Below are 19,956 nucleotides of genomic sequence, written 5' to 3' on the forward strand. Positions count from 1 at the left end.
AATTGTACTATAGTTTTGCAAGATGTTACCACTGGGGGAAACTGGATAAAAGCTATAAGGAATCTCTCTATATTATTACTTGAAACTATAGCTGAACTGTAATTATTTCAATAAAAATTTTAAAAATATTTAATACTAAGAACAAAAATTTAAATTTAAGGCTGTCCTTTTCAAAAGATTTACATTTACTTATTTTATTTCCTATTCAGAATTATGACTAGTTACATCAGCGATTTCTACAATTAAGTAAAATGACAACATTAATATACACTAGTAATAAAATATCAACAGTATTATAGTTGCTGTAACTTTGACCATTAACTACCTTCTCATGAAATCTCCAGAAAAAAATTAAAATTCAAAGATTAAGGTTCAAATACCTTTGCAGTTCAGAAACTTTAGTTGTACAAAATTAAAGTAAAAAGTAAATTTTTTGTCCTTGTGAGTTCAGGTTCCATGAAATTAAAGTTCAAAATTAATGTTCCTATACTTTTTCTACTGTTCAGTTTCACCTTAGTGTTTGAGTTTATTTGGTAGGTGAAGCCTAACCTGCTTCTCAGTGGAGACAATGTAGTTCTTTCAGGGCTTCAGGAATTGTATTAGTGGAAGCTTAGGGCTCTGTTGTGCCTCATCTTTTAAAAAGATTTCAGCTATCTTTGTGGCATGCAAGATTATCAAATCATAGACCCTATACTGATTCAGGTGTTTTGTTTTTTTTTTTTTCTTTTAAAGTCTAATTTCTGTCTCTTGGAGAAGTTACCCTAGGAATAACTGTGTTTCCTCAGTCTTGTACTTGATTTACCATAAACCATAGCGGAAACACAAGTGTGAAGTTCAAGTAGGCGTAGTCTGTTTCTCCAGTATTTCAATCATTTAATGCCAGATGCCTGTGTCCCCAAACTGAAATTAAACTCAGAAGCCTTTATCACAAGCTTCCATCTGAAAAGAAAACTAAAGCACTAGCATTCCTTCCCTGATACCTAAGATTGCTTCTGTGGAGGAAATCAGTTGTAAAATTCTAGATTAACATGTGTGACTTTTCTCTTTTAGTAGGCAGGAAGAATGGAGAACTGCAAAGGGAGAAGAAGAAATAAAGACTTACAGATCAGAAGAGAAAAGAAAACACTTAACTGTCCCAAAAGAGAATAAAATACCCACTGTTTCAAAGGTAAATATTAATCACTCTGATGTTTAACATTTGCTTCATAAATATAATGACCATCTTAAGGCCCCTTTTTGTAATTAAAAATGTTAAAATTTTAAAACAGGATAATTAATGAGATAAATTAATACAGTTCATTCTTGATTTTCTTTTTTTATTGTCTATTGTTTACTATTTAAAGTTTTTAACTCTACATTTCCTGCTTTCTAGCATGCCTTTTCTCCAATTGTGAATTCTTATGTAGTCATTAAATCTAATAAATTGTACTGTAAGCCTAAATAAGCACTGTCTTTAGCTCTGCTATTGTGTGTGGTTGCATACTCTAAAACAAGATTTTGTTTTTTGTTTTTCCTATGTATTTTTTTTTTTTGCTGTTTTGCACTTATTTTTGATTATAGATAATCAAGTCACCTGATGCTGGTGTATGTAATAGTTCTTATTTGAACTAGTAGATTGTCCCTACTAGTTTTGCCTTATTAGTTTATTGCCATCCTACTCCAGAACAACTTTTGGATCTGGTGAATTTCAGTTGGTCATGGCCTAATCAGAGAGAGATCTAATGTACTTATTCTGAGTGTCAAGGAATCACAGTATCTATTTGTCCATTCCTTATTTATTTATTTTTAAACCATTGTAGCTTGAATGCCTCAGTACCTTAGAGTGCTTGAGGAAACATGTATGAAACTTCTTTTTGGGTCCAAGTCACCATCAAAGCAATGACATAAAAAAATAACTGCCATTCTGACCCAGCTTTGTGTTCCTTCCTCTTTTCATTTGAGTTCCTTAAACCTGCTTCATCAGTCTCCTTTTCTAGAATTCACTTTTTTGTTTCATGCCTCTTCAAAGTACTCGAGCAGTCCCTTTTTTCTTTACTAAAGGTACCATCCTGGGATTAGTAGTACCTCACAGTGCTAAAATTCCTGTTAGTATAATAAGAGAGAAATTTTCTTCTGAAATAATATTTGATTTTTTGTTTTTTGGTTGATTTGCTTCTTCGTGGTGACTAGAAAGCATACTTCTATGCTTTCTAGATAGAAGCATGATGAAACTTCATCATTTGTTTAGAATCCAAGGATATGGATAAACTCATATGATGATGATGAATTTGTATTGCTTGCCACCAACTTTATGGGTGGAATATGTTAAGATCTATTAAAATTAAAAGGATGTGTTTATCTTTTAATCCAGTAGTAGTACTTCAAGGAATTTTTCTTTAGAAATGGAGGGATGGATATGTATGTGTATACATATATCTGTAATGTGTGCATATGAATGCACATATTTATAGCGTCTCTGGTAGCAAAAACTGGAATAACTTTAATTGCCATTCGTGGAAGAAAGACAGGATGTCATGACATCCATACCCTTGGAATATTATTCAACTTTTTAAGAATAACTAGTTAGAACATACTCTGCTGCCTTGGAAAAATATTCATGATGTACTTCTATTAAGTGAAAAAGTAAATAGAACCATAATGCATATAATATGACCTCATTTTTGTTTTTGAAATTTTATGAGAATGAAGAAAGATTTGAGAGCACACCTACCAAGCTGCTAACACTGATAGTCACAAATGTACAAATTGTGAGATGCCATCTTTCATCTCCCACAGTTGCAGTGTTTTTTTCTTTTAATAATACTCGAGGAGTACTTACTGTGCAGGTGGGAAATATAAATTAACACAAAAAATGCCTATAAAGTTGATTTTTGGCAATAGATTTAGTCCCAAAATTACAGTGGCTTAAATGAGTTGGAAATGTATTTCTTGCTCACATAAAACCCTTAGTTAGGTCCAGGCCTGGTATGGTGCCTTCAGTGTTAAGAACTAAAGCTCTTTTATTTTTCTGATCCTCCTGGATTTGACCTTAAGCCTTAAGATGTCAGCATCCTCATTTAAGGCTGCAGGATGGAGGATCAGCTAAAGAAGAAGGTGGGAAGAGCACATATACTCTTCTGAGGAAGGTTCTTTGATGTTGCTATGCGACATTGTGCCACATATCCCACTACCAAAACTTAGTTACATGACACCTGATAAAGAACATTTTATTTTTTGTGGAAGAAGGGAAGAACAGATGTTAGTTGACAAACCAGCTTCCCCTTTCTCGCTGCATTATTTATCAAAATATTCAAAATAGGCCGGGCGCGGTGGCTCACGCCTGTAATCCTAGCTCTCTGGGAGGCCGAGGCGGGCGGATTGCTCGAGGTCAGGAGTTCGAAACCAGCCTGAGCAAGAGTGAGACCCCGTCTCTACTATAAATAGAAAGAAATTAATTGGCCAACTAATATATATAGAAAAAATTAGCCGGGCATGGTGGCACATGCCTGTAATCCCAGCTACTCGGGAGGCTGAGGCAGAAGGATTGTTTGAGCCCAGGAGTTTGAGGTTGCTGTGAGCTAGGCTGACGCCACGGCACTCACTCTAGCCTGGGCAACAAAGCGAGACACTGTCTCAAAAAAAAAAAAAAAAAATATTCAAAATGTTTATGTTCTTTGACTTGGAATTTATCTCATAGAGCTATCATATTGTGGAAAGCTTTATAAATGCAACAAATAGTAACTTTTAACAGCATAGATTTGAGTAGGTAGAAATTTTTATGTTAAAGAAATAAGGTGCATTAAACTCTTAACACTAGATTAGTCAATTAGTTGAACATTATTTCCTTTTTTCTACCTTTACATATTTCCCAGAATTTTCACATAGAAGGATTTCATAGAAATCTGTAAATAATTGTTTTAGAAATGATTTATGTTGATATAATCTGTGTCCTTGTATGTGAAAATTTCTCTTATTTCACTTTTAGGAGTAAGGGTTTAAGTTCAAAGCTTTTTTTTTCTGTTAACGATTTAAAGATAGTGTTCCTTTTGCTTACTGTATAATAGTCTGCTAACAATCTCATTGTTTCTTTGAAGGCAATCTTTAGTGTTTTCCTTTTATTTTTTATATTCTCATGTGTCACTGAGATGCTATGTCCAAATGTAGGTTTTCTTTTATTTCTTTTACTTAGCTCTGAAAGCTGCTTTTTCAAATTTGCTTTTGTTTTAAGCTTTTGAGTAATACTTAACCTCTATTTCATCTTCTAGTTCACTAATATACATTTTCATTTATATGGTCAATCTGCTGTTATTTTTTTCCTCCAGATTTAATAGTTATTTTTTATTTGAAGGATCTCATTGATTCGTTTCATAATTATCTGTTTTTTCCAAAGATAAGAGCCTGTTCTTATATTTCTTAGATATGATTCTTTTATTCACTTTTGAGATTAATTTATTAAATTTATTTTTTAGATTTAAATTCTTATGTTTGTTGAATTTAGCTCCATTACCATGTTGGACTTTTTTTTAGTTTTTGGATGCTTATTGGTTGTGTTCTCATCTGCAGAAGACTTCTTACATTTATCTCCAGAAAAAGAAAGATGGCCAGCCACGTGGTGTCTTAGCCTCAACAGTGGCAGTGTAGCTTTATGATTTTGCTTTCTAGTTTGCTTCTCTGCCTGTTACATACACTTCACAGCCTGTTCCCTCTTTCTTGTATTATTTCTGTAGTTTTGACGCAGGTACAGAAGAATTTAATGTTTGACTTAGTCTCTTATTATGAATCCTCAAGTCTGTATTACTTAATTGGAAAAAAGTGTTTTTATAACTAATCAGCAAGTGAATTTCAGTGTATCATAATACTGTAATTTAATTTGAGGTAATGCTAAAATATTTGAGTTGGTACTGCACACTAGTTCATTTAAGCAATATATGAAGTATGAGTGAATTTTTTATAATTAAGAAAATTTTAACTTTTAAAGTAAAACGCCTGCTCTTTAAGCATATTGTGAATAAATTTAATTTTAATTTACTTTTTTCCAGAATCATGCTCATGAGCATTTCCTGGATCTTGGAGAATCCAAAAAGCAGCAGACAAATCAACACAATTATCGAACGAGATCTGCGCTAGAAGAGACTCCTAGACCCTTGGAAGAGACTGAAAATGGCACGAGTTCTTCAGATGTAAGATACTAGCACTTTCATGAATCAGTTTTCATTTTTACTTTTTTTTATGTGACTTTCTTTGTATTCATTATGTAGCTCAAATATGGCATTTTTAGGTCTTATAATACTGATAGCTTTCATTTACTTCTAGGCATGGCACACATTCATAATTTCAAATCCACAAAACAAATTCATATGAAATAATCTCATTTTATATACATAAGGGTTTTGAGACTCAAAGCTATTTAGACTACACATTCGCCTATTAAGTGGTAGAACAGGGATTAAATGCAGGTTCCTTTTATTTTAAAGCCAAGCTTTTTAAATGGTACTGAATCTCTAGCATAGTGTAACTAATTGATAGGCATTTGATAGTTTTGGTTTTTAACATCTGTACCAGTTTATAGCTTTCTCAGTGTAACTTTCTAATATTCCTCATGCATAACTATTTCCATAAATATTACTGTCCTTACTAAATTACACATTCTTTAAACAAAGGCAATCAATTTGCAATCACAAACTATTCTTATTTAGCACTTTTAACCATCTCCTTTCCTTTCTTCTCCAACCTCCATTTTCTCCCTTCCCCTTCAGAGATGCAGTCATTTTAGATACTGACTGCTACATACTTTTGAAGCCATGTTGTGCTTTGCAGTGTTAGACATATGAGAATTCTGTTGAGTGTATTTTCTGTGAACAGGGCAATATTAACTCAGACAGGTTATTCTAACAGCAGTTTAAAAGTTAGTCTCCAATAGTTTTAAGTCTTAGTATGGCCAGTTCAAATTAATGTATTCATTCTGGCAAAAAGACAAAATACAATGATTACTTAATCCTGACACATGACAATTTGGATAGACACACAAAACATAAAATATATGTGGACTAATTATTTGCCTGATGAGATGTTTATTTTTGAAAAATTTATAGAATGATTCTTTTAAATGTTAAGTTTCTATAAAATATTTAAAATAAGATTCAGTTTATTAGAAACTTGTATATTTCCAAGAATGGCTTTGGACAAAAATGACCTGAATTCAAATCAAGCCTTGTTGCTTATTCCTTGTGCTGCCTTGGGCACATTTCTTAAAGCTTTAGTTTTTTTTATTTAAATAACTTCTCCCTATCATTGACAGTTTTTTGTTGAGACCAAATGGGGTAGTATATACAAAGTGCTTAGAATAGTTTCTGACATATAGTAAAAGCTTAATAAATGTGAGGGGCTATTTTAATTAGAGCATAAGGTTTATTTGAGCAAGGAAGATATGTAAGATTTTGTGACAAAAACACAACTTTTATGAAGAAAATGTCTTTACAAATATCATTCTGTGTTGACTCATGAATATTTACTTTAGAGAAGCAGTGTTTGTGTATTTTTTAATTCTCTACCATTTGGATAAAATAAGACCAGACCTTTTTTGTATGATAGAGCTATTTTAATAATAATAATAATTAAAACATAAATGTACCTAATTTGAAGCTTGTTAAAACAGCTATAGAAAAGAAAACTTAATTTTTTAAAAGGGCCTAAGAATGGCTGGGCATGATGGCTCACATGCCTGTAATCCTAGCACTCTGGGAGGCCAAGGCAGGCAGATTGCTCAAGGTCAGGAGTTTGAAACCAGCCTGAGCAAGACCCTGTCTCTGCTAAAAATAGAAAGAAATTAATTGACCAACTAAAAATATATATATATAAAAATTAGCCGGGCATGGTGGCACGTGCCTGAAGTCTCAGCTACTTGGGAGGCCGAGGCTGTAGGATTGCTTGAGCGCCGGAGATTGAGGTTGCTGTGAGCTAGGCTGATGCCACGGCACTCACTCTAGCCTGGGCAACAAAGTGAGACTCTGTCTCAAAAAAAAAAAAAAAAAGGCCTAAGAAGTAATAATTAATTTCAAGTGATAATATGGAATTTGATATCACTTAATCTAGAAGATATGCTATGAGGCTTTAAAAACTATAAATCATCTGTTTGCTCTGAATCCAATATTAAATAGTAGTGTACCTTTATATACATTTAAGTATTCTCATTTTTTGTATAAAATGTGTTTTGCAACTAATTTAAATCTGACATAATATAAATATCCCAACATGACTTATAAGATATTGGTATTTTCTATGCTTAGAGAATGTTATAAAGTTATGCAGTAAAATGTGTATTCAATGTCTCTTAGGAAGGTGAAGTGGTTGCTGTCAGTGGTGGAACGTCTGAAGAAGAAGAAGAGAGAGCATGGCACAGTGATGGCAGCTCTAGGTAAGAGAATGAATTTTTCTCTTCAAATGTTATATAAAATCTTTTGAAAGCTGAAAATTGTTTTTTTATCCGCAACCTATTTCAAAGTTTGTTTGGGTTTAAAGTTGATTCTTCTTCAAAGGTTCTTTGTAGTTGTCTAAAATTTAGGAGATTTTCTTACTGATATGTTTTCTTTGTAGAAAAAATTTTTTGGTAATTGCAACTAGATCTGCAAAATGACACTGTTAACTTTATTTTTTTTACTTGGTATTGTATCTTTTGAATGCTGTTATTTATAATAGTCACAAACTAGTTTTATTATTGGTTTAGAGAAATATTTGAGCATGAAATTATGAAGGTAATAAGTTCTTGCAGAATTAAGTATCTCATAATGGAATTTATGGAATGCTAATATTTTTTTCTAGTAATAGGAATAAACTTTTCTTTTTCTTATTATCCATCCATCTCGGCCTCCCAGAGTGTTAGGATTACAGGCGTGAGTCACCGCCCCCAGCTTAAGCCCTTTACTCTTATTCTCCACCTCAGTGGCTCTTAAAATAGACATGCGAAAAAAAAGTATGAAGTGGTGGCTATAGGAATTCCTTGTGTCAGTTCTAGAAATAGATGATTGTGGAAATCATCTATTTCCACAATAGTGATTCCTGGTAATGATATGCAAGTGCCTGTGGTTATGTCTAGTAGTTTTCTGTGTTTAAAAACACATCAATGAAGGAAAAATTTACTTTCTTTTGGTTTAGCAATGAAATAGAGTATTTCAAACTGTGAAACAACGTAGGGGTTCCTGTATTGACAGAACAATGGTGGCTTTAGCAGTTGAGGATAGTTGTAAAGAACATTGGGCTTGGGAATTTATAGGTATGTTTATGCTGGCAGCAGATTATCTTCTTTAAGAGCCAAGTACTTCAGAGAATAGTGACTTTGAGATTTGGCAGGTACCATTTACAGTGGACATGGGCTAGGGTTAGTGTAAATAAAGGCTCATGTTTCAGGACAACCTATTTTAGAATAAAATATTTTTTATATAAGTCCTTTAAAATCATTTTAAATTTCATACTGAAGTCATACTACAAAAGACTTTGATTCTTATCTGTCATGATTATTCTTGGAGAGAGTTAGATAAATGTCTGTAAAGAACATTTGGACTGTCCAGGCAGGGGTAATGATAAACTTCCAGAAAAATCTGCCCTTTCAGTGTTAGTGTTACTAGTACTAGTTTTAGAGGTGTGAGGTCATATATCACTAGATCTAGGGAAGCTAATTAATTGTAGATTGTAATATAGTATAACTTACCTTCCTTTAAGGCATTCATGTTTATAAAACGACAAAATAAGTAAATATTCTCATGTACTAAAATTAAAATAACGTAACTAGATTCTTTATTTTGCAACATCATCAGTTCAGTAAAATGTATGTCTATGAAGGTTAATTGAAAAGACATGGTTGGGATCCCAACCCAACCATCCCAAACATGGTTGGGATGTTTTTCTGTATTATGGCATGTTTTGAAGCATAAGATGTACCTAAGGTATAAATGGATAGAATAATTTTATCTGAATGAAATTTCTGTCCTTTACGTGCTACATAAAGTTTGTAAGCACAGCCTTTCTGCTGGGTGGGCATGCTTCTGAAGCTCCCAGTTCAATATCTAGCTACCATGAGAACCCCAATGCTTTACCATAGGCATTTCCCCTGTCAAGAAGGCCTCCTTTCCCCCAAAAAAGGAATCCCCATGTCTCCTCAATGCTGACACCTTCTATGCTCTCCAGGGCTTTCTTTCTATTGTTTCTATAACTGAGGAAGGTAACCCTCCTGTTCCTGTATGCCCCACAATATTTTTAACATGCAATACTCTGAAATCAATATTTTTCTTAAAATTATAGAAGGTACTTAAAATTTATTTTTTCACTTAAAGCTGTTACCTTATCTTTTTTTATTTTTGAGATGTTAAAGTAAAGCCTATTTTTGAAGATGAGTTGAAAATTAGGGAAGTATTCTTTAGTTTATGAAGTATGTGACCTTTTCATTTTTATAAAAGTCTTATAATTGCATCTTGTGTGTATTTTTAAAATCCCTTTTCTCCTTCTAGTGACTACTCCAGTGATTACTCTGACTGGACAGCAGATGCAGGAATTAATCTTCAGCCACCAAAGAAAGTTCCTAAGAATAAGAGCAAGAAAGCAGAAAGCAGTTCAGATGAAGAAGAATCTGAAAAACAGAAGCAAAAGCAGATTAAAAAGGAAAGGAAAAAAGTAAATGAAGAAAAAGATGGACCAACATCACCAAAGAAAAAGAAGCCCAAAGAAAGAAAACAAAAGGTTTGGGTTTTCAAATTATAAATTTAGTGTTTTCTATGAAAATGACTGAAAGCACACATTTTTAAAGTAAAGTTGAGCATAATATTGTTGAAGTATATTCAGAAGTACATAGTAGTAAAATAAAGTATACCAGAATACATTTCATTTATTCAAGTTTTTAAGTGTTTGGCATGACAGATTATTTACTTATAGAATTATCTTATTCTGAATGTTGAGCACTTCATCTTAAAACATGATCAGATTTTTCTTAATAGTCCAGTGGGTTTGATTGATTGATTGATTTCTGTAAAGCACATGATGCTACAAAACCCATAGTTGATTAGTCTGTTAATTGCCTTCACATTAAAAACCATCCTTACTAATTATTATTACTGAGAATAAACAAAGTCTAGTGGCAACATCACATGGAATAAGAATGACAAAGCTTGTCATAGTTAACCACAAGGCAAAGGTGAATATAAAGTGGGATAAAATAGGCTTGCTGTAGGATGCCTTCATTAATTTACAGAGTGTGTGAGCCATAGTTTTTCATTATTTAGGTCAGAAGTAGTATTGGTTTAATTACTACATGTTAAATTTGTAGATAATTTATTTGAGAGAGAACAGAGAAAGTAAGAAATAAATGTTATGGAAAAATGGTCTATCAGCTTCTAGAGTTGAAATACTTTAACCTAGGAATGAAAATGAGAGCTGTTTAAGTTTTGTTCTGAAGTAAATACAATATGAAGGGCATGTTTTCTGCCCACAAAAGGATATAAATGGGAAATGTATTTGGTTAAACAAAAGGAAAAAAATTTTTTTAATCTCTGCCATTTTTACAATTAATTGAATTTGAATATTGGGAGACTATAGGGTCTTTATCCCTAGAGAGCTTTCAGAAAGTGTAAGAATACATCTATGTTAAAGGTTTATTTTATTTACATTGAGTTGTTGTTTGTTTCATCTTTATAATTATGATTTACTTTAATTTAGATTCCACAGCTACTACTATTCTTGTTGCCTCCTTTGTTTTTGTTTGGGGAGGCCCAAAGAGAATGCCATACATTTGCCCACAGTTTTTTTCTTCTGCCTTTTCAGTGATGAATAATGTAGTGTGACCCCTTATTTTATGCGGTAGACAGGTTGGTTAAAGAAAACTGATTTAGCCATGTATCTGACTGAAAAGGTAAATAGTCTTTTTTATCTCAAGACAGTTTGATAAACTTTTGAGGTTTGCAGTGATAAGTCGCTGTGAGAATGTAATTCTTGTGTCCCAGCAGTACAGTTTGCTTCATCTGGTCCCCTTGATTTGATAGTTGTAAACAAACTAATACCATAGGTTCCTTCATGGAGTACCACGTATGGGTCCATTTTTACCATTTGGCACGTTGTAATTTCACTGTATTGCTATTGACAAAGTATTGTTACAGGATCATTCAATAGATTAATGTGGGACATTTTTAAATATAATAAGGTTAGAATACTGTAGATTATTTCCTTACTTTGAATTTCGTTCAGTGCCTACCAGTGGATCTAACAATAGATATAATTGTTCTTGGCTGGGTATGGTGACTCATGCCTTTAATCCTAGCACTTTGGGAGTCTGAGGTGGGAGGATTGCTTGAGGCCAGAAATTTTAGACGCCTGGGCAATATAGTAAGACCCCCGTCTCTATAAAAAATTTAAAACTTGTGTGTGGTGGCAGGTGCCTGTAGTCCCAGCTACTAAAGAGGCTAAAGCAGGAGAATCACTTGTGCCCAGGAGTTTCAGGTTTCAATGAGCCATGATGACACTATTGTACTCTAGCCTGGGCGACAGAGTAAGACCCTGTCTCAAAAAAAGTTGTCCTTATTCCCTAGTTCTCTAGTTATCTCAAATAAATGCAAAAGTATTTCTCTTACACATAGAGTTATAGAGTTAGCAATTGAGAGATTAAGTGATTTATGTTTCTTCATATGTGGAAAAATGAAAACATTTTCTATGAGTTTTTTTTAACTTAAGCAAAAAACAATAAGACAGTTACAGAAAATACTTATTTAAAAAATAGATTTGTCCAGAGATTCAGTGAAGTCATTTCAGGTGGTATCTTACATAATGTCCCTATGCCGTTAGGAGCTCTGGAAACCATGTCAATAAATATTTATCAAGTGGCTATGATTTATAAAGTAATATGGTAGATAAACAGAAGTATAAGACATAGTACTTATTCTAAAAATGATGTCTGACTTACAAGATGCTTAAATGCCTCAAGATAAAAATAGAGGAAATGCCACATGATGTAATATATTTAATTGCTAGATTATTTTTAGAGATAATAACTTAGAAATCAAATGGAAGCATCTTATGTTAGGATTGCAGATAAGGTTTCCTAGCAGAAATGAGAGTTGAGCTGGGCCTAGAAGCATTCTCCATGGGAGGAAAAAGAAATCAGTTATCTGTAATTCTAAAAGGAAAAATCTTGAAATATGAAACTGGAAATTTTGAGGTATTCTCAATGCATTTTCACTCCTTAATGGTTGTAAGTACTAAGTGATAGAAATCTGCTTTAATCAAAAATTCTAGGTTTCCCAGGAATTACTGGGGAAGAAGATTTGTCCTCATAATGATTTGTAACAATACCAAAGTCTTTCAGTTATAAATATGATTATTCCCAATTAATGTACAACTTTCCTGTCTTCACATAAGAGTTATGAGCTATTCCATTGAACATAGATATTTTCCTCATGGGGAGAAATACTTACATCATGCAATTCATAGTCCATATTGAGGCTGCAGTTACGATTTTCAAACCTTTCCAACTATTTTTTTTATTTATCAAAGGAAAACTCTTTTAAACACACTTTTGCTCACATCCTCGATATATAAAATTGATAAAATCAGAGCTGCTCTGAATAAAACACAGTGTAAATTCCTGAGTTGTGGGATCTAACTCTGTGATACACTCAGTATGTTACACAGTGACTATTTGATAACTGTTTGTGAATCAAATATACATTTGGATATCATCTTTCTTAATTTCTCAAATCTAACACATTCACAACTTCTTACCAAGCTTTCTTCTAAAAGCTGCTACACTAGTCTTTTTAATCTCAGTGATATAAGAACTATGTTTTTTAGTTGTTTATACCAGAAACCCTGGAGTTATTCTTAATTCCTCGTTTTCTCTTCTATTCCACATCCAGTCCATTAGGGAATCATCTGATAGATTATCTGATGTCTCTGTCTTCTAAATATATTCAGCACTTAACTGTTTTTCACCACTTCTACTATCACATCAGTGTGGGCTACTGTGAACTCTCATTTGAATACTGCAGTAGCTGCCAGTCTGCCTTCCTGCTTCTACCTGCCTTTTTTCCCCTAGGGTCTATGTTGTAAAGCAGGGATGGACAAGCATTGTTCTCTGATACCATGTTTGATTCAGAGAACACTAAAAGAGTTGTTTCTTTCAGTAAACTTGTATTAATTCATAGTGATAACTATAGTACCTTCTTTTTAAAAAACACAACAGAATAAAATTTCAAAGTTTTAGTGCATAAACAGTGAACCTTTTGCATAAAGTTTCTTATAAAAATACTAGGTTTCAAAAATTCATTTTTCCTAAGTCTAAGATAACAGCATCAAGACCATTTTGGCCACTTGTGGGTGACCAGCAAAGTTAAAAAACTTGCTCAGAGGCATAGTTTTATTTTCATCCATGAGTTAAAAAGTAAGGGACCTGGCTTGGCAACATTTTGTCTAAAAACTGAATTTTTTTTAAGACGCTTAATGTGCACCAAGAGTGTGAAATGGCTACTTTAAGAAGAGGAGAGGAACATTCTCTGGCTATGTAGATGTATAATGTCCAGATTATGGAAATAATTTGCCGTCTGTATCTGACACTACTCAACTCATATGTGAATATCTTACTTAGTTCTCACATACTATGACTGGGATTTTAAAAAACTCAAATATGGTCTTGGTTTGTTATATGGAATATTTATAGAACTGATAGTATTTTGAAAGGAAAGGAGAAATACACAGCTTGGATTTGGGGCTTGTGAGGTTATTTTGTTGCCTTGTTGTGAATGTTGTCTGTGGACTTTTTATTTTGTTATCTAGTTATCTTTTCATGTAGTGATTGGGAAAGAATTACACTGATGTCCCCCCCCCCCCCCGGGGTAAGGTTTTTAATGCTTAAATATAGTCATCCCTCAGTATCCATGGAGGACTGGTTCCATGACCCTCACAGATGTCAGAATCCATGGATGCCCAAGTCCCTTATATATAAAATGGCATAGTATTTGCATATAACCTACTGCATCCTCTTATATGCTTTGTTTGTTTGGTTTGGTTAAACAACAGAAATTTATTTTCTCATGGTTCTGCAAGCTTGAAAAAGTCTAAAATCAGTGTCTGGGAGGGTTTGGTTTCTGGTGAGGGCTCTCTTCCTGGCAGATAGATGGCTGTCTTCTCACTGTGTCCTCACATACCACATTTAACCTTTGTCACCTTCTCACAGGCTAAAATAGAGTCACTTTGGGAGTTAGGGTTTCGACATATGAATTTTGAGATCTTCCCATATGCTTTAAACCATCTCGATATTATTTATAATACCTAATACAATGCCTACACATCATTTGATTTGTGTGAATTTAATGTAGTACTCAGTGTGCAGCAAATTCAAGTTTTGTATTTTGAAACTTTGTAGAATTTTTTTTTCACAAATATTTTCGATCCACAGTTGGTTGAATCCATGGATACAGAGGGCTGAATATATATATATTTGTATAAAGGCCCCCTTCTCTTTATTTCTTTTTAACTACCTCTATAGTTATTGTAAATAGTAGATTTGATTATAATATTACTTTACAATGTTCTAAACTTTCTTAGAGATTGGCTGTGGGAGAACTAACTGAAAATGGTTTGACATTAGAGGAATGGTTGCCTTCAACATGGATTACAGATACTATTCCTCGAAGATGTCCATTTGTGCCACAAATGGGTGATGAGGTACTTTTAAACTTTCAAATTATCCTTTGTTTTTTTATCAAATAACTCTAATCATTTTTTATAGCTCTTGAAATAGAATTCTAGAAAATTGCAGCATTTTCATAAAGCATCCCATTCTAGATGTGAAAATTATGTTGGCATTTTAAAACCTGCTATGTGTTTTTTAATAAGAGTTTATTGCCAGTTTTCTTTCTCTTTCTAAGTTAAAATAAATTTTTTAGTAATGTTCCATTATACAGTATGTTAAAGGAAAAATTAAATTTGTCACTTTATTTTCATTTAATTTTATTTCAGAAAAAGCATTAAGGTGTTTCATTTACCTACAGTTTTATTAGTTAGCTCTTAAAAAATCTGTAATCTTAGAATGAGAAATACTTAATTTTCTAGAAAATGAGAATGGCACCATTATTTTAGAATATGTACTTATGAATTTAGAGTGAAAATGTGAGAACTTAGACCACAATTTTTCGGTTACTTAAGATTTATGTCTCCTTTATACACAAATTTTGCAATAAATGAGGAGTTAAAATGGAGACTTTAGTATAAAGTGGTAATTGACAGTAAAAAAAAAACTTTTTAGTGTTAGAATAACTCGAGTAGTCTGAAAGAATTCGTTTAGAGACCTTATTTGCTTCAGAAGATTTGAAGAACACAGAGCATTACCACATTGTTGTAGTATTGTTCGATGATAGATCCTCACAGATACTGCATAATTAGAAGAGACTAAATTATATTTAATATATTATTTCAAAATGGCCAGAAAGTTTATATTCCTTGTTGAATGATTTCCTTTCCAAATGTTTAAGTTGTGTTTTTAGTCACTGGTGCTTGAACAGGCAAGTCCTCATTATTCAGCAGCATTCCTTCATTTGAAGTTCCAGGCAACTGGAGCAATAATGATAATCATGAATAGAATGAAAGTAAGAATGACATTAGCTATCCCCAAATGTCACCAAGATCTTAATAGCATTTTTAAACAAGTCCTTTGGCTCCCCTCTCCCCTCCCCCTTCTCCCCTCTCCTCCCCTCCCCCCTCTTCTCCCCTTCCCTCCCCTCTCCCAGTATGGATGACATTAGCTATCCCCAAATGTCACTAAGATCTTAATAGCATTTTTAAACAAGTCCTTTGGCTATCCTCTCCCCTCTCCTCCCCTCCCCTACCCCCTCTCCTCTCTCCTCTCCTCCTCTCCTCTCCTCCCCTTTCCCCTTTCCCCTTTCCCCTTTCCCCTTTCCTTTTCCTTTTCCTTTTCCTTTTCCTTTTCCTGTTCCTTTCCTGTTCCTTTCTGTTCCATTCCAGGAAGAATATTTGGTTTCAGACTAACTGCTGAACTTGTGTTCAAGTACTAGTTCTATAAGACATTAGTCAGGAGTCACTTAAATATGATCTTCATGAAATGAAGACAAATATAGATTCAGTGCTGACTTACTAGTATTTGTGTAAAGATTGAGTAAGAAAAAATATATGTGAAAATACATTTTTCACTTTAAGCATTTCTGCATATGTACAAACCAAAAAAAAAGTAAGAACAAAAGTAGGTGAACTTATGACTCCTAGTGACAATTGACATTATCATGCAACATAGACTAACTTACTTTGAATCCAGGAATAAAATGGTAAAACCAAAAAATAACTGCTCATCTTTTTACTAACTTTTAAGTATATACCCAAAGTAATGTTGTTGCATATAGGACACTTTGTGATTAAATGATATTAGGACAACTTGAGGAGTGAAGGGGGGAAAAAACCCAAAAAATCAATGTTAGAATTTCTATTAGCTCAAAAGGTATTAGATTCTCTAATGCAGTTTTAGTGGATACTTTGTATCTAGGGTTAAAAGAAACACATCCAGGTTTTAAAATTGTGATTTTGTTTACTTTTTAGGTTTATTATTTCCGACAAGGACATGAAGCCTATGTTGAAATGGCCCGAAAAAATAAGATTTATAGTATCAATCCCAAAAAACAACCATGGCATAAAATGGAACTACGGGTATGGCGTTGATTTATTATTTAATAGCCCAAAAGATGCAGTTATGGATTATGGAGAAAATTGTATCAAGGGTTACTATTTTAACTATAAAAAACTGTATCATGAAGATACTTTGTTTGATTAAAGCCATCCTGGAGAGTAGAAGTGTTTAATTTTGAGTTAGAGAAACACAGGATTGAGTGAATTTATATACTTCAATACAGTTCACAGGTTGGGTACAAAATTTAGTTGTAGTGAAAACTAGATAACATTAAAATCTAATGTAAAGTTCATATTAGTCAATTTAATGAATGTTTCTAGATTTATCAGCAGTAGTTCAAAATTACCTTGGGAATTGTGTTGGAAAACTCTCATTTCAGTAAAATTTTTCTTATTTTTCTTTTTGCCTTTTTAAAAAGGCGGTATAACTTACATGGTATAAAGTGCATAAATCATAAGTTCAGATCACAATAATTTTTACATATAAATAGTCATCACCATCCAGATTAAGATTAAAACCAAGAAGTGTTTTCTGAATTATGTTTAGCAATCTGTTTTTGTGGTTTATTTTGTAAAGATTTTTTTAAATTTATCTTTCTCAGGAACAAGAACTTATGAAAATTGTTGGCATAAAGTATGAAGTGGGATTGCCTACTCTTTGCTGCCTTAAACTTGCTTTTCTAGATCCTGATACTGGTAAACTGACTGGTGGATCATTTACCATGAAGTAAGGACTGTTGAAAGAGGCAATGGTTTCTTAGTATTGTAGATTGTTTTTCAAGATTCAGATAAATTTGAACATCTTTTAGATATTTTTAGGTATGTGACCTAATCAGTATGTTTTTATTTATAATTAGATACCATGATATGCCTGACGTTATAGATTTCCTAGTCTTGAGACAACAATTTGACGACGCAAAATATAGGCGGTGGAATATAGGTGGGTAATTTATTTAGAAGCCATAGGTATTTAATATGTCTTTTTTCTTAATCAGTTTACTGTTTTTCATAATTTAGAAAGAGATAATTAGAGACATTTTCCTATTTGTAGGAATGTTGATAGCAAAGTAAGATACTGTGTCAGAGGTATTTTTTTAAGTTTTAAGAATGAAAATATTTTAATCTGGTTGATGTTGACATTCCACATATTTTCTTTATTACTTGGTAACTTTGTTGGTAACTATTGTTAGATTATTTATAATTTTTCCTTTTAGCTATTTTACATAGTGAATTAAATTTTTTTTTTTTTTTTTTTAAGACAGAGTATCACTCTGTTGCCCTGGCTAGAGTGCTGTGGCATCAGCCTAGTTCACGGCAACCTCAAACTCCTGGGCTCAAGTGATCCTTCTGCCTCAGCCTCCCAAGTAGCTGGGACTACAGGCATGTGTCACCATACCTGATTTTTTCTGTATATTTTTAGTTGCCCGGCTAATTTCTATCTATTTTTTTTTAGTAGAAACGGGGTCTCACTCTTGCTCAGGCTGGTGTCGAACTCCTGATCTCTAACGATCCACTCGCCTTGGCCTCTGAGACTGCTAGGATTACAGGCGTGAGCCACCGCGCCCAGCCATGAATTAAATTTTTATCCAAACACATTAATAACAAAATTCAAATACAAAGCCAAAAGAAACCTTAACTTAATGTGTAAGTTTAGACTGGCATGAAAACTAAACTGACATTTTTCTTTGATTGGTTAAACTTATTATATCTTGAAAATTAATATTGTAAATAACTCTCAAAGAAACTTTAAAACTCTAAAACTTCTCAGGCATTTAAGGTACATTAATTTATATACAGATGGATGTACTATATATTAGATTACTTATCTTAAGAATTTCAAACAAGGCCAGTGTTTGTCGTCTTGGACTGCAGCATGGTGTCTATGTAGCCCACGTGGTGTGAGAAAGCACGTCAGTTGATATAACAGTCTATTATCGCTCTTCCAGTGCCATTGGAAGGCATTGGCGTGGTGACTTGTCTTTTTCTGGTTGGTCTTTGTAAATTTAGAAATTTACATATGTGCTTTGTAAAAAGAAATTAGGAAAATGAAAGTTATCAAAATTATAGTCATGAGAGTTTAATAGAGAAAATTTATATACGATGTACCCCAGTTCCCTGGAAGCTTTGAAAGATGTTTCATCAAATAAGGGAGTAAACCAAGAAAGAGAAAAATACTGAATCCCGTCAGGAAATGGGGAGTCTAGAGTAAGAATAGCCAAAAGGAATTCCCAGGTTAATACTCAACAGAAGTCTAAGAATAACAGCTGTCTATCAAGTCTAGAAAATAAAAAATACAGAAGATATTGTCCTTCAAGACAGAAATCTTCAAGAAAAAACGTAGAACTCATAAAATGTCTAACAAGTTTCACTTTGTGGGAAATTCTGTCGAAGCATGTTTTTTACAGCATGAGCTGGTTAAATGGGAGTGGAAAGATAAAAAGGTGAAACCAAAAAATAACTGCTCATCTTAACACCTGAGTTTATATACAAAGTAGTGTTATTTAAAAGACTTGGTTCTGAGTAAGTGGTATTAAGATAACTTGAGGAATGGAGGGGGAAAATCAGGATTAGAATTTCTGTTTGTGATTTTAACTGATTAAAGAAAACATCCAGAGAAAACTGAGCATAAAAAAATGAAAGTTATTTTAGGAAAAATGAAATTATACAAGAAAAGAATTATATGCTGTTTTGCTTAGTAGCAAACAGTATTTACCTAGTCATAGTAAAAACTGAATATAGATTAAATATAATGCATATATACCTTTTATATATAATTGAGATTACAGTTGTTCCTCTGGATCTATTGGGGGTTGGTTCCAGGATTCCCTGCAGATTCCAAAGCCCTTGCATACTCAAGATCTACAGTGGGCTCTGCAGAACCCTTGATGTTCCACCCCCCATCCCCAATGTGGATTTCACACCCCACCAGTACTGTATTTTTGATCTTCATTTGGTTGCTGATGGAGAACCTACCACTACTGAGGGCCAACTGTGCTTACTGAAAAAATCATATAAGTGGGCACAGCCAGTTCAAACCCATGGTATTCAAGGGTCAACTATAATACTTAATATTAAAAACTGATGAGTGAAGAAATACCTATACACTCATTTAGAAATCTGTAAATAAATTCAGGAAGAAACAGTTAAAATAGATGAAAACGCTTTTTCTTGGTTTTGTTATAAGCGTTTAGAACTTACAAGTTTTTAAAAGTTATTCACATAGCATTACCAGTGGTCCCCCAACCTTTTTTGGCACGGGGGGTGGGGGGTGGGGATTGGTTTCATGGAAGACAGTTTTTCCACAGACTGAGC

The 19,956-nt window shown here is 33.2% G+C and overlaps 1 protein-coding gene across 1 annotated transcript in view; it reads left to right on the forward strand.

Moving 5' to 3' along the window:
• The window catches only part of PHIP (PHIP subunit of CUL4-Ring ligase complex), a 134,401-nt gene that overhangs the window by 87,006 nt on the left and 27,439 nt on the right, over positions 1 to 19,956 (forward strand). The window contains exons 20-27 of the mRNA XM_012791157.3: positions 1,051 to 1,168; positions 5,019 to 5,159; positions 7,314 to 7,393; positions 9,480 to 9,708; positions 14,557 to 14,676; positions 16,558 to 16,665; positions 17,247 to 17,371; positions 17,502 to 17,584. Coding sequence (XP_012646611.2) covers positions 1,051 to 1,168; positions 5,019 to 5,159; positions 7,314 to 7,393; positions 9,480 to 9,708; positions 14,557 to 14,676; positions 16,558 to 16,665; positions 17,247 to 17,371; positions 17,502 to 17,584 — 1,004 coding nt within the window. The remainder of the gene's footprint in view (positions 1 to 1,050; positions 1,169 to 5,018; positions 5,160 to 7,313; positions 7,394 to 9,479; positions 9,709 to 14,556; positions 14,677 to 16,557; positions 16,666 to 17,246; positions 17,372 to 17,501; positions 17,585 to 19,956) is intronic.

The sequence above is a fragment of the Microcebus murinus genome, chromosome 5 (assembly GCF_040939455.1).
Source record: "Microcebus murinus isolate Inina chromosome 5, M.murinus_Inina_mat1.0, whole genome shotgun sequence".
In the NCBI taxonomy this organism is placed as follows: Eukaryota; Metazoa; Chordata; class Mammalia; order Primates; family Cheirogaleidae; genus Microcebus; species Microcebus murinus.